The following is a 27,144-nucleotide window of genomic DNA, read 5'->3' as shown; positions in this document are numbered from 1 at the left end:
TGCCCATTGCCCGTTGTCCTGTCACTGGGCACCACTGAAAAGAGCTTGGCCCCATCGTCCTGACACCAACCCTTCAGATATTTATAAGCATTTATTAGGTCCCCTCGCAGCCTTCTCTTCTTCAGGCTGAACAAGCCCAGCTCCCTCAGCATCTCCTCGTAGGGGAGATGTTCCAGTCCCCTCATCATCCTTATAGCCCTCCGCTGGACTCTCTCCAGTAGCTCTTCATCTTTCTTGAACTGGGGAGCCCAGAACTGGACACAGTACTCTAGATGAGGCCTCACCAGGGCAGTGTAGAGGGGAAGGAGAACCTCCCTCGTCCTGCTGGCCACGCTCTTCTTGATGCACCCCAGGATTCCATTGGCTTTCTTGGCAGCCAGGGCACACTGCTGGCTCATGGTTAACCTGTCGTCCACCAGGACGCCCAGGTCCCTCTCTGCAGAGCTGCTCTCCAGCAGGTCCACCCCAAGCCTGTACTGGTTCATTTAAAGCAGGCAGCAGCTCTGTTTGTTCTTAGGGAGTCTTGTTAGCAAACTGGAACAGTTGTCCCAAAAATCAGGGTTCTTTTACCCGGTGTGCAAAAAGCTGATCCACACACAGAGTCAAAATATTTGTTTATTTCCTGTCTGTGCAGAGATGGGTGCTGGTTGGTAACTCCACAAAGCTAGCCACATTTTGGATAAGATGTGGAAAACATCTATACATTTTGAGCTACAGTTTTCAGTACTTTTACAGTTACGCTTAATCTCCCCACTGTTGCTTACATGTCTGTCTCCACTTGGAGTCTCAGTATCCTCCTTTGGTTCAGTGAGGAAGGGGCTTTTTTTGGTAGGGGGCTTTCACTACTGAAGAGTGGTTTTTTTTGCCATGCTAATTAGGATAGTTCACTCATAGTTCAAGTAGCCTTCTTTTTATCAGCAGCTTTTTTTCGCTTTGCACCTATCTTAGTACCTTGTTTTAATTACAGCTGTGGCTCTTCAAGGCCGCAGTGCTAGTCCTTATCAGTTCCTGGTGTTCTTTTGCTTTCCTCCTCTTAGTTGTTTGACATCTCCAGCACCTTCTCCCCCCCTATCCCAGCCGCAGCAGCGATGGCGGGCGGGGGGGGGGGGGGGGGGGGGGGCAAGCATCAGTACAGCATACCGGCAGGGGTTAAATCCTTTCCCTCTGGCTTTCAGGGATCCTTTGAGACCTGCTTGCTCCGGCACCAGAACTGGCATGGAAACTGTTCAGGATGTGGTGATGAATGTGCTATTCTGCTGCCTCTGCAGCTGAGAAGAGCACAGGCTGTTCGGGGAGCATCTCTTCTGACACTAGCTTAGGAGCAAAGTTTGTGTAAGATTTTGAATAAGAAAATGAAGCTGCTATCAACATATCAAATGATGACAGCAAATCAAAAGCAAAGCCTATGGCATAGAGCAAAACAACCCTTATTTTTCTTAGTTTCATGTCACAGATGACTAAGTGTAAAAATATTTTAAGATGACACCTTCTGGTTGGTTTTATTACCACTGACCTCCTGATGGCCAGGAATCCCAGCCATCGTGCATCTCTGCTGCTATGAAAAGTTCTTATGCAGACACAACCTTTGCATGATGACTAAAGAAGAGAATCCTAGAAGGAAAAAAAACACCACACCAAACAAACAAAAGGTGCCGAACAGCCACACAGGCAGCTTCCACAGATGTTGATGTATTTCATAGGAAGGTGATGAGAGTTTTTTTTTAGGGAGTAGATTCGACTTCTCTTATAACCTGTTACTGTTTAAGCATTCCTGTTAAGGCTGAACTCAAAAAGGTGGTCCACAGCCTGAACAGATGCATCAGAGCTTGAGTCTAACTGTAAGGAGCACTTCAAAACCTACCCAGATGATGAAGAGAATCTAACATAGAAACAATTGCCAATAATAACTACTATTAACAATTGCAATATCAATCATCATTTACCATAGTATAACCTCTCAACATGGTGAGAACATGGTCTTAATCATGATCAGTGCACGGGCAAAAATCTTTGAGTATTTTTTCCCAGGTTAGGTCCATCATTAAATTAGCTGGTGATAAGTTCACTAGTAAGATAGAGCAGACAAGGGCAATTGGAAGTTGGTGGTGGAATAGTTAAAAATAGCATATTCTAATTGACAACTGGGGAGAGAAAAGGAGAACATTTTAAGTAAAGAGAGAAATGTTATACCCTTTTCACCTGGAAATTTTTCCAAAAAAATTGTTCACCCTGTCCATGGAACAAATAAGGCAATTGCTGTGTCAGACAAATGCTTCTGAATGGATATCTGATAGAAGAAAACCCATTAATCTCTGTGATGCAATGCCAAGTTCATCACATAACTAGAAGTGCAGCACCTGTACTTCCATTCCATGTCAGTTTTATTCTTTGTACAAATAATAAAAGCTGAACTCATCATCAGAGTAGTAATACTTCCTTCAGTTTATCATAGAAGGTAGTCTTCTTACATTGCTTTAACAAAAAGATTATAGAAGCAGAGAAAATAAGGCAGATCCTGAAAAAAACTGAGACACGTGTTACCTTCAGCATTAAATTATCCCTCCAGACCTAGACTGTATTTAAGTATGAATTCAGCATAGCATGGATGCATGGCTGATTGTTATTTAACTCCATTATCTCCATGTAAATCAATGTATACCTAAAGTATTTTGTCAGAGAAGGACTACATTTATTGAACTGGGACCTGAGTATGACTACAAGAAGTCCAGATAGGCTTCCACTCTAAATATTTCAATATGAGATCACCTAGATTTTGCAGAGAAACAAGGTATTGAAAATGTCATCCTGTTACTGAAGTGACGTCTCTGCAAATAAAGAAAGTGTACAATGTCAGGAATTAATTCAGGTTTTTTTGAACAGAAGTGCAGGATAGGTCATCCTGAATGTGGAATGAGGGGAAAAAAATAAACTGGGAAAAGAATGGAAAGCAAGAGGAAAAAGGGCTTGCTAAGTTTTATTAGTATCATAAGCAACATTCACACCTTTACCAGAAAAATGCACTCTTCTGCAGAGTATACAATTGTGCTACCCCTGTATGTGGCCGACACTTCATTTTTCATGCTGGTGTACCAGACGCTGCGTTTATGTGGATGTGCCCATTTTCTGTGTCACGGCAAGCTCCAGAATTTGTCATATAAGTGCACTGGCCATCTAATGTGAACAACTAGGGATTTTAACCTTCTTCATAATGAAGGATACTAATAATACCAAGCTAGTAAGATTTGTTCAGAATTTGTTCAGGATTTTTCTATGTGATTTTAAACAATGGTTTAACTGTGGTAGGGCAATTCGGAAAAACTATGAGGCAGATTATGTTTCCATTTCTCTGCTACTAGAAATTGCAGATTTCAAGTGTCCCATCATTGTTCTGGTGGTTTACTTTGTGTAGGAAATATTTACATAGCTACAGAAATGTAAACAGAATGATAGAATACCTTACCTGCTTGATTTCTATTTATTTTGCCCTTAACTTAAAATGATGTTGGTTACTGGAATAAGTGTGAATGTTATCTTAAGAGACCTTATAATACACAGCAGAGCAAGCTAAGTGCAGGAGTTTGATCTATGACTAAACTAGATGCAAATGAATTTCCCGTTATATAATGCACATAGTAATGACAAATTTCCCATTATGTAATACACATAGTAATGACAGTGGGCTATCGCACTTCTTGTTTCTAGTCATGATGAACCTTATCAAGACAGGTCACATTTTGGAAAGAAAAATCAATATGCATTTGACTTTCTTATGGCTCTGGATACAAAAACAGCCAAAAGAAAACCAGCATTGTAACAACCAGGACCCTGAGTTTATATACCCGGGCAAATGAAAATCCCTGCTCCACATTTGCAGACTAGGACTTCAAGCCTACCTTTGGAACCTACCTACAGGCAGGTTCCCATTCCTACTCAGAGCCTCCTACATCAGTGGGAGTGTTTGTCCAACATAATAGCACAAAATCTGTTGAATATTATCCCCTACTCTCCTGAAAGGCGTTTCCTTGTTCCCCCAGTTATACTTAGGCCTAGTGTGTTTTCACCTTCTCCTCTGCTCTTCAGATTCCTTCCAGCTACCAGAGGGACTGGCAGTGACCCTCTTCCTGGCGAAGAGCAGTAGTGATGGCAACAGTCAGGGCCTATCCTGCTTTGACTGAAGGCCGTACAATCTCCCAGGAATATATACCTCACACTACAAATAGATGAGAAGATGCCTATCAAGTTTAAAGGCCACAAATCTGCACTGCATTGAGATATGAAACTCAGATGACTGCTGCAAACCACAGATTAATTTGTTGTCCTGTGTGAAGACTCCTGTCATTAGGTTTCTCATTACCACCATGGCCATCCACCAGTCACTTAAATTTCTTAACAAATTACAACAGATGACAACACAACATAGGCAACAAAACCACAGTGTAAATCTCTGATCATCAGGCATCTTGGTCCATCGGAAAGTCAGACCGTGGTTTTCTAAAGATTGGAACATGGAACCAGAGAGAAGACTTAAAATCCAAGCACTCTTTTCCCCCAGCTGGATGGATCTGCTTCTAAATTATGTTCATTCTCTTCTCCACTCTGGTAAGCCATACCCTGATCTATCTGGGATATTACCTGAACACTCTCTAAGTGTCATTGCCTAACTGCACTCCCCAATATCTTGTAAGAACCATCAATGGAAGGGTATGCTCCGGGGATGGCCTAGGAACACAGTACTGCAAAGGGCTCAGGTCATGGAATAGTCCCTCCAGATTTCATAGGCAACCATAATGTACACGCCCCAACCATGACTGTGCATGATACTCTATGAAACTCGCTCTTTTATCTACACACGAGCTGGCAGGAGAGGAAGAAACACTTTCAAACTCTGGTTGCTAACTTCACAGTTTTGAATTTTCATTGCAAGTAATTTGTGCTGCCTGGATTGTACATCACTGAGGGGCAGCCTGAAGAAATATTGCATCCCCACTGTGCCTAATTAGCAAGTCAGCACTTGTACTTTGTTTGGCTCAGATGCAACTGAAAAGGATGGAGTTTAAGGAGATAAGAACCCAAGGCATATATTCATATCTTAGTTTTATGGCTTTTATTTCCCTAAGAACATGTGCTCAACTTTTAGTTATCCTTTCAACTTCAAAAGCTTATGTCAACAGGCAAAATGGAAGCAGTGCCATTTCAACCATGTAATTTTGTTCGAGGATATGAAAACAGATGTCCACTAAGTTGGCATAATTATGTAAATTGTCCAGGAAACAGAAAATGTAGTACTACATTGCCAAGGAGACAGAGATACATTAAATTTCCATTCATTCTATCAATACTCAAGACCTCATTCTGCAGAAGTTGCTTAAGTGCACACAGTACATTAATTAAAAAAAACCTTATTTTTAATCTTAATTTTAAAATATAAAAACTTACTAAACGTATGAACAGGTGAATAATATATGTGTTCATTCCAAAGAATTTACTCTGTTTCCCATGAGCATTCTTTTTCATTTTATTACACTGGAATTATGTTTTTAACATACTACAATCTAGCAGGTAAAGGTTTTATTGCATTGTCAGGGAGCTGCTTCTTCCACTAAGAGCTGTTAAGGATTATGTGTATCGTGTTCTAGAGGAGTTAAGCTCCAAAATTTAGTACAGCAGATTTCTCATCATTCTTCTTACAAGCAAGGTTAAAAGTTAAATCTGTTGAATCTACATCATGTCAGTAGTCATGTTATTCATAGACATGGATGATTGAGTATTCACAGTAACCTCAGGCATCTAATTGAAGTTCCAGTGTTCAAAGCCTGGGTCGCTGTGTAGGCCTTTGGGAAGCACAGATCCCAAACTTTGGCGTCTTGATTAACCTTGGGAAACACCTAATTTATAAACTCAGTCAACAGAATTTCCTAATATACAGCAATGACCCTGCAGAGCAACAAATAAAGAGACATATGTAATTCACTTATAATTTAGACTGGGATGTGAAGCTGTGTGAAGAAAACAGAAAATTCTCATTGATTTCTATAAATCCTAGATCACTTTCTTCTTCTGACCATCTCTTAAATATTTAACAACCAGCACCAGACAAATATTCCACTCAAATCTGGATTTTGACTCTCACAGGCTGCATACACAGGTTGTTGTGATGATGATTTGAAGGCTATGAATATGCAAAGCAATGTCACAAGCTGCTTTTTATGAGTCAGACATGATAAATGCATGCACATTGAAAGGTCAAGCCTTGAATTTCTTGGTTAAAAGGTCAAAACTTTGTGAAAGGCTTAGGAAAAAAAAAGATTTTTTTTTAATAAACAGGATGAGTTCACTTGGCACATGGAAGGAAGCATAAATTAAATCAAGATTTAAAACAAAATGTTGATCCTAACAGCTGAAAGCAGATAAAAGGTGATGGAATTTCCATTTTTTAATTGGCACTGAAGACTGGTTCAATGATTATAAAATTCAGTGCAAATCTAAGAACAAGATAATCCCTCCTGACAATAATTACCAGGTCCTGGTATTAGCAAGAAAAGGGCATTTTTATTATTACAGATGTGTGTAGCAGAAATGTTATTACCCATTAAAGTCCCCTATTATTCAGCTGTCAGTTACTCTCTGTTAACCAAATCTTCATGATTTGGCAACTCATTCTTTAATTGTCACCCCATGCTAGCCTCTAGTTTGCAGCCACATTGTGAGCTGAGTTTTCATATATTATACATATTATGTACTGAATTTTCCAAGCTTTCACCTTTGATATGATCTTTATCTCTCTAAATGACATTCTCCTATGTAGCCAGCACATGTCTTCAGAGTATGTTTTGTGGAGTGATAAATTATACTTTGTGTTCTTTCGACAATGGAAGGGTATCCTTACGATCAAGCATTTCTTCGGAATATAATCCTAAAGTTTGCAAGTCTCGTGTGAGAGACATGTCAATGCTAATATTTGGCATTAAGAGGTGTTTAATGCTAATCATCCTGCAATTCCTCAACTCTCTCTCAAGAGTAGTTTTTAAGATTTCATAGATATCAGCTCTGTAGTTCTGTGTATTTTTTTCCCATTCAGAAAATTTATTGTATTTATTCCCTCAGGAAGAGATTGCTTATACGTAGAAATATCTACAACTACATTTATGTGTTGTAATGGCTCTTATGCACTGTAATGCCTCTTACATGCTAGGTTTTCTGTGTGATGTTCACACCACTTAAGTTAGGTGTTTCAGTTGTTATATTCTGTCTGTGGCATTTTAAGAAAAGATTCACAAACATGCAGCACACTAAGAGGGAAGCCACAAAAGCTAGCCAAAAGGAAACACACTGAAAGAAACATATTTTAATTACTTATTTTTTCAATTTTAGATGGCAAATTCTTGTTTACAAGGACTCATGTATATGCTGGAATTCTACAACTATAGCCTTCTCTTTGGAAAAAAAAAAATGAGCAGGGGTTATACTTCAAAAACCAAAGCACACGTCCAAGTAAGCAGGTTGCAATGCACATTCCCCTTTCCCCCGACTCCTGCAACAGCTGTCATTAGAGCACTTCTCTAGTGATGTGGGGAACTCAAGTTCAGTTTTCTCCTCAGTCTTTTACCTTCTTTCCTTGAACACATATGCATGAAGAGATGGCTAAATGGTTCTATCTCTGTCACATCACAGACAAGTAAAATGTAAGAAACGCCAGCCTAAAATCCTTTGTGATATAATCAAGTTTCACCTATGTAAAAATCTTAGTACAGCAATATAAACAAAGATCCTCCAGAAGTTAAGATATAGATACAGTCCAAAGTGGCAAAAGCGTAAGGGAGAGCTGTTGGATGAGCGTGACTGTTGTCTGAGGTCAGGACTAGCATGCTACTAAACATCTTCCTCAAACACTTGGCCTTTTCAACTTTGAACGGTCATTTTAGACAAGGACTGACATCAGTCCAGATCTGCACACTGCCTTTCAACACAAATGGCTAATTCTGATATTCTCTTTTGAATTTTAAAAAATGCTTCTAATATCGCTTCCTCCAACATCCCAGGTATCTCAGTTTACTACCTTATGAATGTGAGTTTTCAGAATTGCAGAAATTAATTTATTTTTTAATCTTGCACTGTTCTGCTAGATGCAGACTGCTATCAACTGTGAGTCCCTAATTATGTTTCCCTTTGATGTAAGTATTCATCATCTGGCTCTGGTTATGATCAAGGCTGAAATTTTGAAAACCAAGGACGAACATAAGAACATCCAAACCAGATCACACCCAAGGACTTATATCCTGTTTCCCACAGAAACCTTTGCTGGGAAAAGAGCATGAAAACCAAGCAGTCATATAACAAAATTCTCCCAGAACACTCTCCCAGGCTCCAAAGATTTGCAGCACAGGGATTTCTTGACAATGAAGTTGCACTTTGTGTTTAATTACCCCAAATGGACAAATTCATGGACAAAAAACCCAACTGCTTTTTGAATTTATGTAAACTTTCGGCATCCACTATGCCCACTGACAAAAAGCTCCATAATCTATATACTGTGTGAGGAAATGTCAACTTGTGTGTGAGGAGATATATATATATGTAGGTATATCCTTAAGTTAATCTATTGGTAAACTTTATCATACTTTTCACCCTTTTACTTCATGCTGTTGAACACAACCTGAACATCACAGGACTTACCACAAACTGAAGAGTTCATTAATTTCTGCACTACGTACAGCTCAAAGGGCTAAGCTGTGTGCTTGTTGTCAGCATGAACCAGTGGTTTATGTCTGGCTTTGATAAAAACATTGGCCCACTTTATATGATTAAAGGAAAAGTAAAAGTTAGAAGTTCAGGAAAATAAGAGCTCTAAGATCAGTCAATTGCTGCATCTCCTAGGTCTCCAGTACAAGGTTGAGCCAGATGCCTGGCAAGAAGCAAAGTCTGTCTTTGTAGAAAATGTATTAGCCACCTTGCCTGCATTTAATGTTAGGAAGAAGGAGGCCTAAGACATTCTGTGCAGGTCTGTATTCTGCACGTTTCACAAGTTTAGAACAAGGAGCACAGGTATCACCAAGCAGGTGCCCAGGGCTGAAGTTTGGTTTTGGTGGGGGATATTTTTACTTTTTTTTTTAAATCAAGAAGGGTAAATCTATGCTTTGGTACATAAAGGGTTGAAAAATGTGGCTTATTCCTGGATCTTGCATGGCCCTCTGAGCTAGATTAAGGTCAAAAACTGGATAGGGCCAATAGGATAAGTCATCTCATTATGGATTAGGCTACAGAAGAGACTGGAGTTAGGAGCAAGTTTTAGAAGGAGGAAAGAAGAGATATTTTCTTCTAGCTTGATGGTCATGCAAGATCAAGGCATAGTTTATTGGCAGAATTTTCCTGTCTGAAAATCGGAATTGAGAGCCTACGTATGCCACTATTTTCTGCTGACATTTAGTTCTAATGCATATATTACTTATCACGATAAAACAAGTTTAGGACAAAGCCTGCATATGGACAGCGGGTGTTATTCATTTGGAGTAGGCTTTATATTATGGCAAAAATTTTGGGGAAAAATAAAAAGACTCAAAGACTCCAGGTTATTGCTGGCACTCATACAATGTCAGGGTAGATATAAAGTCTGACATCATCACAAAAATCAGTTTACCTTTGGCAGCAGCACAGGATTTAGTTACCTACAATTTCTGGCGAGGATTAGGGCTTACAGAGGGAGGAAACAAGATGGACTGGTGTACGTGGCCCATAAGACTTGCACAGAGGCTTACATCAGAGGCTTACACACCTCAAGCAAGGGCATCAACTGGATTAGTGGTTTGCCCAAGGGCACAATCTCTGTCATTTTGCTTGCCCTGCAGACGGAACAAACCACAGTTGCACCCTGAAGAAAAAAAGAGTTCAAAAAAATCTGTTTTCAATTCTAAAAAATAATAGCAGGCTTTTTGAAAACCTAAGTTTACTGGAATAGAAAGGACACTTACCATTCAGTTTTATTCTATATCTCTTACCCACTAAAATTTAGAGAGTCATACAGTTAGAGGCAGACAGGGAAGAAATATCAAAAGACAGGGATTAAGATTCATCTCCTACAGCAGGAACCAAATTCACGAGAAAACCAAAGTCAAAACACAAGACAAGAATTCACAGTAGACTTTGACGCAAACCTCAGTAAGTGAAGACTTGAGCAATTTACATAAAACCAGTGACATGAAACTGCTTTTGCTGAGGGCTCATACTACCAAAAAGCTCAAAGCTCACCTCAGGACACACCACACCCTTCAAAAGGGACTTGCTAGGCTCAGCTGTTTCATGGAGTTGAAAGCATCTCTGAGACACCTTACTCAAGCTTATTCCTTGGGTTGCAATACGAATCAGCTGTGTTAGCAACAACCTCTTCACCCTACTGCTGACTCAGGACAAGTTAAAGCCTCCACTGAGGAAAAGCTAGTATCTCTTCGAGTCTAGTTGCAGGTGTGTTTTAGTGACCTGGCTGTGCTGCACGTTAGCAGATAATACCTAATGGCTGTATCTCTACATGCCTGTGTTACCTTTCACAGGGGTGACATGGCATGTTCTGCAGTGCACTGCTGAAAGCGCGCCTGGGGCAGGCACAGAATACCTGCTCACTGCTTTCTTCCCTGGGCTCTCTTCTTCAGAGCTAGTAGACACTCTGATAAGCAAAGCTGCTTCTCTTTTTAGTGGCTAAGAATGATACTGTCTTCCAAAGCTGAAAGTATGAACTGAAAGCCTGATTCCATTAATATTTCCATGCAGCTAGTGTGGGTGGACTTTGACAGCTCAATACACCACACTGGTTCTCCCCTTTGAATGTGCACAGGGAGCAACTGGCTGCTAGTGTCAGGTAACTGCTGCTCTTTTGCAGCAAACCACTTTTATAGGACTTGATAATGGGAAGAATACAAATAGCCCCTATAACAAAAGCAGAAAAACAGTCTGAATCTGTGCTGTATTTTTATCAGACAAATGATTTCCCTAGATATTTAATTTCAAAGCAATATTAGATTATCTTCTCTAATAAGTAAAAAATTGAATGAGTTCACACTGGCAAGATGACTTTTATTTTACTGAAAGGACGTGCGTTAGTACCTACAAATCAATTCCGTGCACAATGCAGGCTCTGAACAAACAGCTCCTTAGATCCTCACAGCAACCAATGCACGGTTTTTTTGTAAGCACCAGACCAGGCATCTGAAGCCTAGCTTGTGGCTTCCACTCTGTTCTGATTAAAATAGTCACGCTCAAATGTAAGAACCGGTTCCCCATTTGAGGGCAGGGACTGTGAAAGTATTTGTACATTACTGCACTTTCCTGTGTTCCTCTGTCTTTCTATATGTCAGCATAAGAGACGCACAGGTGACAATCCTGTGTTTATACAAGACAGGAGGAGTTTAATAGGAGAGTCCAGAGCTGAATGGTCCTTCAGGCTATTTGCTGCGGAAAGCAGAATTTTGGAGACTATAGAAGCAACATCCACCAGACAGTAGCTTTTAAAAAATTAATCACTCCTTTCCCCTGTCTGAAGAGAATTTCCAAAATTGGCATTCGGATCAGAGATGGCATTCAGCTGCAAGAATTTTTCTGCAGAAAACCTTTCTTTCCTTTCTTAGTCCCATGCTTGAGACTTAATTTCAATTTTACCCTGTTTCTTTTTTCTTTAAAGTATTTATAACAGTTTTGAAATAAAAAACTCCCTTTCAAATTGAAAATCTTAAACATTCTGATAAAAAAATAATGCTCTCTAAACCTACTGTTCCAACATAAAAAGCAATTCCCTAATTTTTGGTCAAAACTGTATGTCAAATATTGACAGACTCTGTCCTGAACAAGTAAATTCTGCCCTTATCTCAACTGAATTTTTAATGAAATTCACATTTACCAAAATAAATTCAGCCAATTGTGCCAAACACACAGATTTCCTGCTATGGGGAATCATTGAGAAAACAGATTCAGATTTGCTCATCTTTTTAACTACAACACACAGAACCAATGATTTTAACGTCTGCTACGTTAAGCTTTAGATAGGACTGTGATACTTCACTAGCACATAAAGGAGCACAAAACTTCAAGCATATAAGGAGTGTCAATGACTTATTTAAAAAGAAATAAATGTTTGTTCGGTTTTGGGTTGCTTTTTTTTAAGAATGATTAAAGGCTATCATTTCCTCTTAATGTTCCATAATTGGTTATTTAACTCCCACTGACACTAATGGGAACAGCCTGCTTAATCACTGCATGCAAAGATGAATATATTTGAACATGTGGTGGGTGGAAGCTGCCTTGTCTATTGAGTTTAACTACAAACAGAAAAAGGATATGAAATCTATTGTTCTGCTGACATTGTTTTATGAATCTCTCTATCCATGTGAATTTTTAAAGCTTTTGCTTCTAGAATGTATGTTCAGAAAGACTTTTAAGTACCCTGTCCCATGCAAGAATATTGAGACACCCAAAATCTGAGTGATTTTCTATGACCCCAAGGTTACAAGTCTGTGGCAGAACCGAGAACAGAACACAGGTTTCTGCCTCCTACTTCTGTGCTGCAATGTTCCCTCTGCAATTAGTTAAAACTGATCCTCCTGTGCTTTCCAACAAAATGCACAATTAGGGTCTGACTCAAGTACACTGAAGACAATGGAATTCTATTTATCTCAGTGGCTTTTGGACCACTTCATATATATTTCACGTAGCTACATCTCTTTCATAAATTGTGGATTTACAGCTATAAAGATTGCCTGCATATATGCCATGGGGGGAAGATATAACTGTGTGCATACTGCCGAGGAGATTTTTCTTTTTGTAGTGATCCCAACCAGGAGACCATTGTATACTGAGGAGTTAGTGATCCACAATACAGTTAACCAGGCCCAAACCTGAGCTGTGCTGTGGGAACAGCTCAGCCTTCGAGCCTGCATTGGGCTGCACAATTTCCTTGGTCAAAGCATCACCTCAGCTGGCTCCTTTTGACAGAGGAGCCTGCAGGCAGCTCCCACTTGGTACTGGCAATTACGTTCCCTGTGTGCCTCATCTTTATCTAAAAGTGCAGCAAGAGGTTCTTATGTGAATGTCCTTTTTGTTCGACAGTAGAAATGATGCACAGAATTCTTTTTTTTGCACGAAAATCATATAACAGCTCGGATGACCCAAAGAGAGGACGTTCTCTTCACAGACAGGATCTGCACAGCGTGCTGTGAGAAAATCCATCCAGGGTCTGTCCAATGTTGTACAAACATGGGGTTCCCAGCATCCTATAAGATTTACTATCTATATTCCTATTTTTATTCTATCTTATTAAGACATATATATTATTAAGCCAATTGTTGATGGGTCTTTCTAACAGAGATCCAGAAATAACCCTGCCAACTGTTTCTCTCTCTCTCACCTCATGAAAGGTAACAATAGGAAATCTTAGGGTTTGGTATCAATAATTTGGACCACTAACCTACTTCATTTGCCTGCAGATGTTGCACAGGTCGTACAACTAGTAACCTGATTTACAGCATCATTTCTTGTAAAGACTGTGACCACCTTTTTGCATCAAGGACTTCTGCTTTATAATATGATAATATATATATAATATTATATATATTATATAATAAGATAATATGATCTGCTCAACTTGCTTGTGCAGTCCTGGAAATGTCTGCCACAGGTTTCTGTTTCTTGCTGTGTTGCCAAACTATTGAATACGGGAAATTTGCATTAGATATATGGAACATTTTTTTACTACGGAGGTGGTTAAGCACTGGAACAAGCCCAGACAGGCTGCAGAATATACATCCTTGGAGCCATTCAAAACTCAGCTGGACAGGACCCATAGCATCTTGATCTAACTCCAAAATTGACCCCATTTTGTGATCCATAGACCAGATAACGTCCAAAGGTCTCTTCCAACCTAAATCATTCTATGATATTATTTGTCTTCAATTTTCTGAATTTTTCAATGATGTGCTTTAATATTTAGTTCCCTCAGCAATGGGCTGAACTCATCACTGTCAGTTCTGTAAAGAATTACCAATCCAGGAAAAGTTCAGGAACCCTTCACCATCTTCTTTTAAAACGTGTGAAAACTAAAGCCCAAATGACCAACTGATTGCCTCCTGTCTGTATGCTAAAATTTTTAAAAATTAACTGGAACTGTCAAGCTGCTATATCCCTTTAAGTCAAACTGCATTTACAAACCTAGTGACCAACTACTTTTGTCTACGGATACATAAAGGTCACAGGTGGCACTGAGAAAACCAGTGACAGCAAAACTGTATTACAAACCAAATTCTCTACCAACATTGATATATCAGTAGAATTTGCTCTTAGTTTTTTGTCATTCAGCTTCTAAACACCTCTATATGCCTCTAACAGACAAGATGCAGGACACTGCAGACCTGCAGAAATATAGACAATAAGGCTGGAAGGGAGTCTGGGAGCCTGTTTAACCCACTTCCCTCTCCAAGGCAAGTTCAGTCATTTCTACATCATTCTTAATAGACTTCTGCTGAAACTATTCTTTTGGATCTCTAATGACAGAGATTCCACAGTAGTTTCAGGCAGTCTATTTCAATGTTTCACTACCGTTAAAATATTGTTTTCTTAATTTCCTCTGCTGATCTTTAAGACCAGTATTTCTGTCCTGTGAATTACGGACATGAAGAATAGTCATCTCTTCTTCTCCCCAAGAACTACTTTTTATTTAAAGACTACTAAGTATGTCTTTAACCAATGGAGTTGGAGATGTGAAAGTACAAAACGAGCCACACAGACTTGTATACTTCAGTAAACTGAGAAAGGCTCTGACAAAGTTCTGCAGTTTTCAAACTATTCTCCAATCCAAAATGAAAATAAATCTTGGAAACGCAATATTTCATTCCAAACAGACATTCAACTTCCTTCCTACCCCTTAAGCAATGTAACAAAGACACAATCCTAAGCAATAAAATCCCCATGTGAGTCCAAAAATTGTGCATAACTATTCACTTGACCATCTAAATGCGTAACAGAACAACAAGTTACACTTTGCATGCAGGTCCACTCTGCTGTACTGTAAAATTCTATTATAACACTGACGATGACACAACTACAGTAAGAGCCTAACAGATACATCCTGATAAAGAAACTCTGTAATATTCAAAGGTAGGAAGAAGACAAATAAGCCTAAATATAGTACAGCAAATGTTTGTTGAGCTTTTGCACAAAATGAGAAAATTGATATTAGAGAACATATAAAAGCGAAGTTTTAAATAAAGGAAATTTGAGTTCCACCCTTTTTCCTCTCTAAGAATTTATATCCCACCAATAACATAAGGAAACAAAAGGTATCAGCATGATCTGAATATGTCTTATTACAAAGCCTACGTGACAGTAACTGGGCCACTGATTAGTACCAATGATAAGCCATGCTCCCTAACACTGCTAACATCATCTTCTGCTGCCAACACATTCACATTTGCCAGAAATTTCACATCCTACCATTGAAGCAAATAGGCATTAACTTCCCAAAGAGGTCTTGGCATTAAGGTCACAGTGCTGGGGACTGCTACTTCAGCTAAAAATGAAAAACAGACAGCCCTGATGAAAAAATTAACCCTACCTCATTCTCTCAAAGCTGTAAAAACTACAACAGATACTGACACAGCTTCAGCTACTACTGATATAGATAAAATGCAAGTTTAGAGATGCTCGGGAGAATATTCCTAATCTGTGTTTATTAATCAGTTTGCCACTGAAATCCCCTCCTGGCTTGGGTCAGAGGAAGATGCAGAAAGCGGATGCGCTTCCAGCTTCTTCCTGGGGAATGCCATCTACTGGTGGAAAAGAAGGTCTTGAGCAAACGCATCCAAATGCCAGAAACACTCCTAGGACTTCAGTATCACTCTGGCTAGAAATATTGTTGCAGACTAGCAAGATTATATATCTGGACATTATCAGTTCAAATGCAAGAGGTGACAGGCCAGGGGGAAAAGGAACTTTTCCAAGGATTAAGGAAGAAGGAACTAAGAAAAAGAAATAAGTCACAGTGTGGATACCTCTGATTTTTGCAATGTCCTTGGCACCAATACATTGTAAGAGATATTTTTTGGAAGTCTGTCCAGCTCTCACAGAGTACAACCAAAAAACATTGAGTCCTCTGTAATGTACTTGCAGCCAAGAGACAAAATTGTGATGACATCCTTTGATGCTGCCAACGTAAGTGAAACTGCCTAAGTGAAATACTGATGCATCAATTAGCCAGGATGGGAAGGATATGAACACCAAACATGTTGCACTGCTGAACTGGTAATACAGGGTACTAGTAACAATGGGTGAAACTGCTGAATGTATCCAGAAGGAGCAAAAGGAAATAAAACTATTTGTAGTGCCTATGATATATTTTGTTATGATGATTCTCAATGCTAACATAATTTTGGTAACTTTAAGGCAATTGCCTATGGAATAACTATTTCTGGTACCTTATTGCACTATAATTATCCAAGCCCATTATTTAAATCATATTTCAAATCTCTCATCTATATTCATCAAAACCACAAGTCTTACTTTTTCACAAATGGTTATTAAAACAATAAAACCAAACATAGAGTGGATCTCAGACTCATGGTATTTGCATGAATTCATATAGAGTGTGACATGGCAATCGTGACATCACCTGAAGTGCAGAACACAGTGTAGAACTGAATCATCCTGGCCTGGCCCCTATTACCTCTCTAATACTGCATTCTTGTCCACATGTAAGCACAACAGGACTTCATCAAGCAGCAAATCACGCTTGAAGTGGATGGAGACCAGTTTATTGATGTCTGAACAGGTGAGAATGCAGCTCATCAAGAACAGAGGGGATAGCAGTCTGCTTCCTTTGTGCTATTATGGAAGTAGTACGTCACCTTTAATATCTAGCCATGCCTTTACAAGTGCCTTAAAACCAGGCTGGGATAACTATAGCCAGCTGCTGATACTGATACCTACACCAAACGCTGCTATCCCACAAGCCTCATTATGCACAGGACTGAATTCTATTGAATGTTTCTTTAGTGAAGAAAAGAAAAAACATAATCAGTAAATGGTAGGCAACACTGTGTACTCTTAAGTAGATACCTTTCCACTGGCACAGATCAAATATGTGGGTTTTTTGCTACATGTGTGGGAACAAGAAGCATTATTTTAAAATATGAATTGCATCGTATGCATAGAGACATCTACAGAACAAAAAACATTAAATAAAACAAAGGGAACCAGTAGGCAACCAAAACTCTGAGTGGCAAAGGGTATAAGGTTAATAGAAAATGATCATAGCAGAATTTGGTTTTCCCCATTCACTTAACTAGGATCAGCTGTTTGACAGCAGAATTTTATTTACCAGTTGATAAAGCTGCATATACATTCTCTCAGACAGTCTAAAAATCATTCCTCTTTCCCTAGCCAAGGAAGCTTTTTCTCTGTCAAATAGCAATCACTCATAGTGAGAGAAAGTTGACAACAACCTATAAATATTAAATGTGGCTATTAGCAAGTAAGTATTTTTTCAGAAATTTGCAAAACTACTGGTGAATAGTTTCCTTTATGTAAGTGAAGGTTCCAGCTATGGTATGCTTTCATACACTTCACTGAAATGTGCAACAATTGCCCTTCAGTTCACTAGGGAGCAAAGCTTCAGTAAAGCTTTGGTACCAGACAGGTTCTAGAATACCAAGAAAGAGTCATTCTGTACGTGAAATCCTAGGACTAAAACTAAGTACCTTTAAAAGGAACAAGCAGAGGAAGAGACGTTTTATACAGTATGGTTTTTGGTAAGACACAATGATTTAGCTTTGAATTCAGATTCAGGCAAAGATCCAATGGAAGCCTGCTTACTACTTTAATTGTACTTCAAAGAAAGTGTTAGCTGAGAAGGTCTTCTGCATCTTCTGAACCAATAGGCTACACAACCAGCTGGAGTCTACCCCCTCTCCATGTGATTGTCCGAGTCTATCTGGAAGCTGAATTTGGCCTGTTCTGGGAAAGGTGTCAGCTGTCTGTGGTATGGGAAAAAACATTCCGATTTTCTGTCATTTCTGTAGATACACTCACCCACATATGCTAGAGTCATGGGAAACGACATGAATCAGACAGCTCTCTCTTTCAAAAATCACCAAACAAAGTCTTATGGAAATGAAAACAATTATCACTAAAGAAATCACAGGAAAAGAAAATTAAAATTTCAGAACACATCAGTATTGATATGCCTTAGAAAACACTGCATTTCTCACTATTTTCTTGGGCTATGGTCATTCCTCTTTACCAATTCTAATCAATTATGTCTCTTGCTCCAAGGATTAGATAAAGATCAGGAAAAAAATATGTTCTCAGAAGTCTGCATTTCAATCTTACACAAAGATATTTTATAATCTACTTTTACTTCACCCTGCCAGGATCCATTAATCAGAGTGTTCTCCCTCCAGGACAGACTGCTTGGACAATAGAGCTGATGAGGTATAGCTCTCTTCTCTTTCCCGTGCTCGTTTCAAGACTTTTTTTCTCAGTGTGTGCACAGATCTACACCAGCATAACATATATTTTGAAGTAAAGTGAAGCTCTTCTCCACAGAATTAATGTTCTTAATTCAACATAGCTCAGTAAAACAGACAGTAAATCACAGGACATTAAAAAATCAGGGAAAAGAAAAATGCTTCAAGTCTGGCTTTGTAAAACCTTCTGTTCTGAGAACACTGGCCACCTGGTGCACACTTGGATTTGCTGTCTGCAAGGGTCTCCAGACAGCACTAGTACAGTCTTCAACAATAAATCCCCAGTTATGGACTGATGGTTCATGCTTTTAGGAACAGAATTTTGTTAAGAGCTGCAGTCATTGTGCCTCGCCAAAGCAGCAGTAATAAAGGAGTATCAGAACACAATAAAGGTGCTTGTTATGGGACTTACTGAGAATCTCAAAAGCTGCCAGGGGGTAATACACTACAAAAGCTACTTCAAATACACTACACAAGCATACATGCTGCAAACTCACAGAGCTGCTGTAAAATTACCTTACATTAGAGGAGTTAAAGCATATAGTAATTATTCCTGAAAGAATAAATTAATTCTCCCATGTTTTTTCTGGTGATTGAGATATTTTTTTTTTCTCCTTTGTGATTCTTAGCTGCCTCTTTCATCTTTCATATTCCACAGAACAATGAGATAGCAGTAATTATCAACAAGCTCGATCCTGCCCAAACTGAAGTGAATGGAAAACTGCCAATTGGACTCAAAGGGAAGTGAAAATGAGTCCCCAAATTAGGGGATAATAATAATCACTGTGGTAATAAGCTATGTAAGTCAGCTATGTGGTAATAAGGCTTCAGTGTTCCTGTCACTTTTGCTTTGTGCGGCTTTATTTGCTTTAGGGAGATAATGATATGGCGGCATGTAAAAAGAGTATTCTGCTCATGCACATTAGACATGCAGCTGCCATTTCCTTCTCAGGACTGACATAAATAGACACGTCATATCATTAACAGCATAAATTGCAAAATCTCCTCCGTGGAGCTACTGACTTATAGGGATTACCTGGCCTGGAATTGAGACTTCCAACACTGACAAAGGCTTGATGTGTCTGTCTGGGGAAAAGGCCAGCCCACCGTTACCCTGAGAGTACATGCTCAACCTCAGACAAATAATAGACCAGTCAGTAAGATGTTCTTGCTCGTCTTACCTGATGTCCATCTGAATAGCTCTCTTTAGAGAGCTGCTGTAACTGCTTCTGAATTTGTTATTTCAAACTGCAGATTTATGCAAGTAGTTTACCACACGTGAAACATTGGCTGAATTAAGTGAAGATTATGCACATCCAATGAGTGTTTTTGAGCAAGTTCTGATTTCTTTTAATGGCAAAGGGGCCATACTGAAGGCAGCAAGTCCCAAACTGTTGCAGTCTCTAGGACGCTCTTCATGGAGACAAAAGCAAAGCCCACCAGCGGCCACGTATTTTTAAGGCAGATGATGACCCAGTGGGCCAAATCATGAGAGCAGAGGTAGGCTGCATTTCCTCTTCAGCAGCTTCTGCAGCTCCTTCACAGGTCACTGCGCCTCAGTCCTCCTCCCCGGCACCGTGTCAGCCATCTCACCGGGAGCTGAAAGAAGCCCTAGCCCTTTCCTGGCTGCTCACGCATTTCGTTTCTGGAAGAGATCTGCCTTCAGTTATCAAAGTGGCTCTCCAACATCATTGTCACAGTGCGCTTTAAGATCCTGTCTACATCCACTGCCAGTTTTGGAAAGAGAGGTCTCAGAAATACTGCGTTCCTGCCAGTTCTGTGAAAACGAGTAGCCAGGCACAGCAGTGAGCGCTTCTCTGCGCTCCCACAGACCGAACGGCGGGGGTGGCCGCAGCCTCGCCCGCCCCACGAGGCTGCAGGCAGGGAGCTCCCCCGGAGGCGCAAGATGGCCGCCCAGGTCTTCGGCCCGCCGCAGCCCCGCCGGGGCGGCCAAACCCGCAGGTGAGAGGGGGCACAGAGTCTACCGGACATAGCAGAAAGCAAAGGCCTTTTGCGGGCCCTACGGGCCATAGGAACGAGCTACAGGTACACCGCGCGGTGTGAGCAACAGAATGGGTTAGAAAGGCCGTCACAGATCATCTTGTTCCAGCCCCCCGCCACCAGACCAGGTCGCTCAAAGCCCCGTCCAGCCTGGCCTGGAATGCTTCCAGGGAGGGGGCAGCCACAGCTTCTCTGGGCAACCTGTGCCAGGGCCACCCTCACAGTAAAGAACTTCTTCCTTGTACCTAAGCTACGCCCACCCTCTTTCAGCTTAGAGCCGCTACCCCTCGTGCTGTCACACTTGTCAGAAGGCAGGCAACCGAGACCGCCGCGCCAGCGACGGCACACGGGGCAGCCGCTGACGACAGCCGCTGCGCGAGCGGGCTGCAGGGGGCAGCCGCCAGGGGGCGGGCGGCCGTCGGAAGCGTCGCCTGGCGGCGCTGCGCAGCGCGGGCGGCTGAGGGAGCCGGGCGGCGGGAGCGGGGTTTTCCCGCCCGCAGCCCCGCCGTACCCCCGGCCCCTCCCTCCGCCCGGGCGGGGCTGTGGCGGGGCAGGGGCGGTGCCGAGCGCAGAGTGGTGCGAGCGCCAGAGCCAGGCCGGGCCGCGCCGCCGGGAGCCATGGGCCAGGAGGCGCCGTGGCTCGACCCCTCCGGCAGCCCGCGGGCGGCGGGGGACCCCTGCGCGGCGGGCGGGCAGCGCGGCGGGCCCTTCGCCGCCGCCACCGCCGCGCTGCTGGCCGCGCTGCTGGGGCTGCTGGTGCTGGCCACGGTGGTGGGCAATGCCCTGGTCATTCTGGCGTTCGTGGTGGGCCGGAGCCTCCGCACGCAGGGCAACTTCTTCTTCCTCAACCTGGCCGTCGCCGACCTGCTGGTGGGTGAGCGCCGGGGCGCCGGGAGGGGCGAGGGCTGCGATCCGCGGGGCTGCACGTCTCGCCGCCGAGCTCTGTCCGCAGGCGGCTTCTGCATCCCCCTCTACATCCCCTACGTGCTGACGGGCGAGTGGAGGCTCGGCAGGGGCTTGTGAAAGCTGTGGCTGGTGGTGGACTACCTGGTGTGCACCGCCTCCGTCTTCAACATCGTCCTCATCAGCTTCGACCGGTTCATCTCTGTCACCAGAGCGGTAAGGGCGGGCGAGCAGTCCCGAGGGTGGGCTGCAGGCGCTCCCCGGCTGCCCTTGCAAGCAGGAGGGTTTGCTTAGGGCAGCTGGCTCCCACCCCAGACACCACGGGAGACAGGGTAGCGAGGCAGCTCCCCTCCGTCCTGGGAAGATCTTTGGCAGAAGAGAGATTTGCTTCTCACTTTCGCAGTGGAAGAAATACTCTGCTTCAGAAGCAGGCATAGTTTGTAGATGGTGCTGTTCCAGCTAGACGGCAGAGGGAACAAGGTGCACTTACTTCCTTCCCAGCCACACCTCGGATAAGCTTAAAAAGTATGACCCAGCACCTGTTGACAGTTGGTAGCCCTAGCCGCACCCCAGCTACAGCACAAGGCAGAGGTAGATCTCCTTGCACTGGGTACACCAAGCCCTCAAGGAAAATCAGATGTATACAGCTGTGCATAGTTCAGAAGTGGCAGAATATAAGTTAACATGAACATCTTTCAGACGATGCAAATGCTATTTCCATCTAACAGCCACAGAAGGAGCCAGAGCCTTGCCTCAGTCATGCAGCATGTCTGTTATAGAAAAGAAGTAGACTAGACTTTCCAAAATCAATAGCTAACTTCATTTCCACCTAGACCATACTGCCTTAAAGTATTTTGGATGATGCTGAAGTAACACACTTTACCTGCTAATAACCTTCACTCTTATACACACACTTCGTGGGTTATTCTTCAGCCCCCTGTTCCACCCACATTTCCTAAAGTGTTAATTTAGCTTCATTGTTCACTCTAAATCACACTAAGAGGCAACGATGGTTTTTTGGCAAACAGTACAAAGAGAGGCTGCAAGATCACTTTAACAGTTTATATGCAACTTAGTGTTTTACCAAGTGTTTTCAAGAGGGGGAAATGAACAGATCAATTCTTCAACAGTCAACACTTACAATTCCTTTATTTTCTAGGTTCTGAATTAGCCATGAATTTTCCTTTCATAAACCAAACTCATGACTATACACATTGTATAAATATATATAGACTGGATGGTTTCAGAAACAGAAAGGGAAACTGGTCATAATAAATGAAAAACATCAGCCACTTCAAAATACTTTAAATCAATCCTCCATACGAAAATCCCTCCCCAAGCAGGAGTACAGAAGCTGCCTGTTGGGTTAGGGCAGTATAAGAACATATGAACAGGAATATATGAAGTTCTAAATTATTCTCTGTCTCAATGAAAATGATAATCTTCCTACAAGACCGCTCCTGAAGTCGTTAGTAGCTTTGTCAAGGACTGCAAAATCAGCCCCGATTCAGGCAAAGTCAGGCTTCCTCAGATGTGTGGGTATTCTACCAGAACAGCATTGGCTTTGGAGACCAAGAGCCACAGACTGGGGCAGTAAACATGAATCCCATACAGAATTCAAGCTTGAGGGCTTAATATTCTAAAACTGTGTGGCCACAGTAGAGGTGTGAAGATTGAATTCCAATTCACTATACAAATATTGTCTAGTACACCAGAGAATTAGAATACTGAGAAGTAGATGATCTTAAGAGTCTACTAAATTCTACTGCTAATGCCATTTACTGACCCAATATTACCAACGTACTTTTTTTTTTTCACCTTAGATTCTCTATTTTCTAAATAAGGGAAATTAATTATTCTTCCTGTAAAGCACTTTGCAGACCACAACACCTCATCTGTACATCTTAATTGCAGATCAGAGCTCTGCAAGTACTTCATAAAAGAATGAAATTAAGGATATCAAACAGAAGTAAAAGCTGTTATCCACTAGTTTTTTCGGTGTGATTGTCACATTAAGAAAAAAAAAAGCTCTCTACAAAGCAGAGAAAAAAGAGCTTGCATGGGTGCTCTATGAGTTTAGATACTTTTATGTATTTTAAATTAAATGATTTAAAAATTCTTAGTGAATTTTGAAGGGCCATGCTTTTAGACACTCTGTAAACTGGTGTCACAGCTAATGCAACTGAATACGTAAGTAACTGGTGACAAGCAATTCTAGGAATAGCAGTGGTTATCTGCCTTGGAAAAGCCTTGGTTTTCTAGCTTAAGATCCAATTCATGTTCTCAGAACATATCCAGTCACTTTGATAATGTTTGTTGGAATGGGTATTTCAGAAATAGATTTTCTGTGGTATTGGTTAGCTTGGCATAACCCTCATCCCTAAACCAATATACTGTTGACCCTTACAAGTGACAGAGGGGGCCATATTCCAAGGTACCCATGTAACTGTTTGAGATATAGTAATGTATGTGACTTAACTTCTCTCTCGGGTCAGTTACAGGGCTCAGCAAGGGATGACCAGAAATGCAGTACTGAAGATGATCACTGTATGGGGATTGCTGCTTTTCTTCTCTATGGTCCAGCCATTCTCAACTGGGAGTATGTTGCCCAGAAAAGCATCCTCCCTGAAGGAGAATGTCATGCAGAATTCTTCTACAACTGGTATTTCCTAATGATTGCCTCTACTATTGAATTCTTTACACCCTTCATCACTGTAATGTACTTTAACTTAAGTATTTACCTAAACATCAGGAAACGCTCATCGCTCAGAAATGAAAACCTATCACCTGGTCAAGAGGACTGTGAAATCAGTTTGCAAGGGGAAAAAAGGGAACGCACCATTTTTTTTGTAAAACCTGCAAACAGACACAAACATGAGAAGAAAAGAGCAAGCAGCCTTTCTCCCCCCAAAAAGGCTTCAAGGCTCAGCCTACATAAGCTTGACAATCAGTCATTAAATTTGCACATCAATCAAGACCTTCCACCACTTCAGGTGGAAGTCAAAACCAAGCCTCATAGGAATTGTTTCTACAAAACTACAGAAAGCATATGCAACACCACCATCAAAGTGGACATTGCTAACACTATGGCAAATAGATTTAGACTTTCCCGGGATAAAAGAGTAGCAAAGTCTTTAGCAATTATTGTCTGTGTGTTTGGTTTGTGTTGGGCTCCGTATACACTTTTGATGATCATCAGAGCAGCTTGTCATGGGCACTGTGTGCAATATTCACTCTATGAGACTTCATTTTGGCTTCTGTGGGTGAATTCAGCCATTAACCCTGTTCTATACCCACCGTGCCATATGAGCTTCAGAAAAGCCTTTATAAAACTCCTGTGTCCCAGAAAAGCCAAAATTCATCCTCATATTTTTATGTGAATGAAAAAATACGAAGGCTGACAATTAGTACATCTTGCTTTCAGTGGGAGCATAAACTGACTCACTCGCCTGCAAATTAAGTGGAATGTGCACTGGGTAGTTTATGGAATACTGATAAGTAGGTACAAGCGCAGATATTTATGAATGTATAGAAATACAGTCATCCATGTAGCTGGAGAATGACACCAATCAAAAAAGGTAGTTTCTCAAAGCTCGCTGGGAAGTTATGCCAGTAGTATGTTTTCTGGTGATGGTGCACTAGCATTCAAGTGCTGAAGAGGGAACACAATATTCATGGCCAATAACTGGAGTTCAGGCTCTTATTTTTAGTAACTGTAAATCTTGCTGTAAAGAATTTCATAGGGTTAGCCTTGGACCTGTTATGTTTTACCCCCAGTCCTACTCCATAAGACACCAAGGGTCTCAGCTGTTAAGTGTAGTATGCTTTTTCCCCCACTTCATGGCAAGCCAGACAAGATCATGACCAATGCAAATAAATACTGGTGTCCAGGCAAAGCATGGGACAAGAGGCACCAGAACAGTCAGGTCACCAGAGAAGCTCAGCAATTGTAATAGGTAAGGGAACACTGATTTGAGTGGAAAAGGTGATTGACAAATATGACAGTACAATTTTCAGTAGAACTAAGTTCAGGGACAGGACTATAGAAGGGTTTTGAGCTTTGTGATAGGAGATATGACAATTCAGAGTTTATACACTACAGAAGTTTCACCATGAGTTTCCTCCCTCAGCTATGACTTCCAGCCCCCTGCCAGGACCCTGCATGGGCAGGAATCTACTCAAGTCAAATTTCCACTCCTTACAGGACTGACCGGTATTCTCTTCTATCTTTTGCTGTAAGCATAATTAGTCTATGAGATCTAGAACAGACAGATCTTGCTATAGAGAGAGTGTTAGGTAAACTTCCTTTGGAGTAATTTTTAAAACATTTCTGATTAGACTTTTATTAGTTCTGGCTAGCTCTGAAAGGAAAAAAGAAAAAAGTTTTCCCATACACCACTCATTGGATCTATCCATCCATCAAGTCATCAATGGTAAAAAAAAAAAGTATTACTTGAAGCGTTTAGACATTTTCCAAGTCATGCATCAGGAACAGCATGACTCAAAAGTCTGAAAATTCAGTCTTGCTATTGACCATGGGTGTGAAAAAGAATGTAAACAACTACGTACTGCTTCTGCCATTCTGCCTCTGCCACAAGAGAAGCTCACACAGCTAGATCTTGAGTTTTGACTAATTTGTCCCACAAGAGGTATTGATTTGAACATACACAAGTTTGTTTCCACCATCATAAGCATTTTCTACATAGCTTAACAGACGGTTTCCTTTGCTGACAAGAGTGATGCTATTGAACAGCCATAGTTGTCCACTGCCACAGCCACAATGCATGTTAGTATAGTTGATCTTAAAGTTTACAGACAGTATTTTGAAATTATTTACTTTGTAAAATTTCAATAAAAGTAAGAAAGAACTGTGAAAGAGTCAAAACTTTGTAGCCTTAACAAGTGGTACACAGAAAAAAGCACCAGCCTACAACATTTGGGTAACTCCAGCTGAAACCGCAAAACCATTATTCAAGGACTGACCTCGAGGATTAAACAAACAAGGTTAGCAAGTATTGTAAACTAAGAGGGCATATCCCTACTATAAGAATGTATCTACATGAACATGGTCATCATGTTCTGCTGTGGATGTTTTACCACAAAACAATCAGCTTAACAGTTCTCTTAAGAGGAACAGCATCAACAGATAAAAAGCAACACTAAGAGTTTTGAATAGCATTAATTATATCATTAGGGAAGTTAAAGCGATTAGATTATCTCCCCATTCCTCCTCCCCTCCAAACCAGACTTGTACATCACTAAATCAATGATCGGATTGTTGTCTACTTCTTGTTTCCTAAGATCCTGTTTGCCTTTTTCAGAAAACAGCATTAAATTATTGGGCAATCCCACCACGGTCTCATTCACTATCCAATCAAGCCACAATAATTTTCACAACAGCGGTCAACTCAAGCAGTAAGGAAGTTCAGTCAGTTAGCTTTAGAACATTACATTTAGTTAAGGTAAAACAGGTATTTCAAAGTCTTCAGCAACTGGCATCAACCTATATACTAGGCCAGTCTTCACAGGAGCTGCCATTGGCAATTGCTCTACTTCTTAATTTCCTACAGCTGTTATTTAATTGCCACTCATCTTTCTAGCACAGACCTAGAATCCAGTAGGTTTCTCCACCACTCATGCTCATAAAAGCGTTCTGAAATGTGAACACGCATCATCTCAGCATCATTTTGATAAATACTGAGTCTGAACAATAAAATTCTGTATTAGAAATGCTAGCAGCCTCCCA

At 41.1% G+C, this 27,144-nt stretch overlaps 1 protein-coding gene across 1 annotated transcript; it reads left to right on the top strand.

Annotated features, from left to right (window-relative positions):
* The first annotated feature begins 21,113 nt into the window (after positions 1-21,113).
* LOC104335402 (histamine H3 receptor-like) lies at positions 21,114-27,081 on the top strand. Its single transcript, XM_075433427.1, is given in 2 exon segments — positions 21,114-21,614; positions 23,894-27,081. Coding segments are annotated over 2 exon segments (1,386 nt in total). The 3' UTR covers positions 24,779-27,081.
* Positions 27,082-27,144: the final 63 nt, after the last annotated feature.

This window comes from Opisthocomus hoazin, chromosome 12, assembly GCF_030867145.1.
Source record: "Opisthocomus hoazin isolate bOpiHoa1 chromosome 12, bOpiHoa1.hap1, whole genome shotgun sequence".
Taxonomy (NCBI): domain Eukaryota; kingdom Metazoa; phylum Chordata; class Aves; order Opisthocomiformes; family Opisthocomidae; genus Opisthocomus; species Opisthocomus hoazin.
Note: the sequence above shows the minus strand (reverse complement) of the source record. Positions and strands in the feature narration are given on the sequence as shown.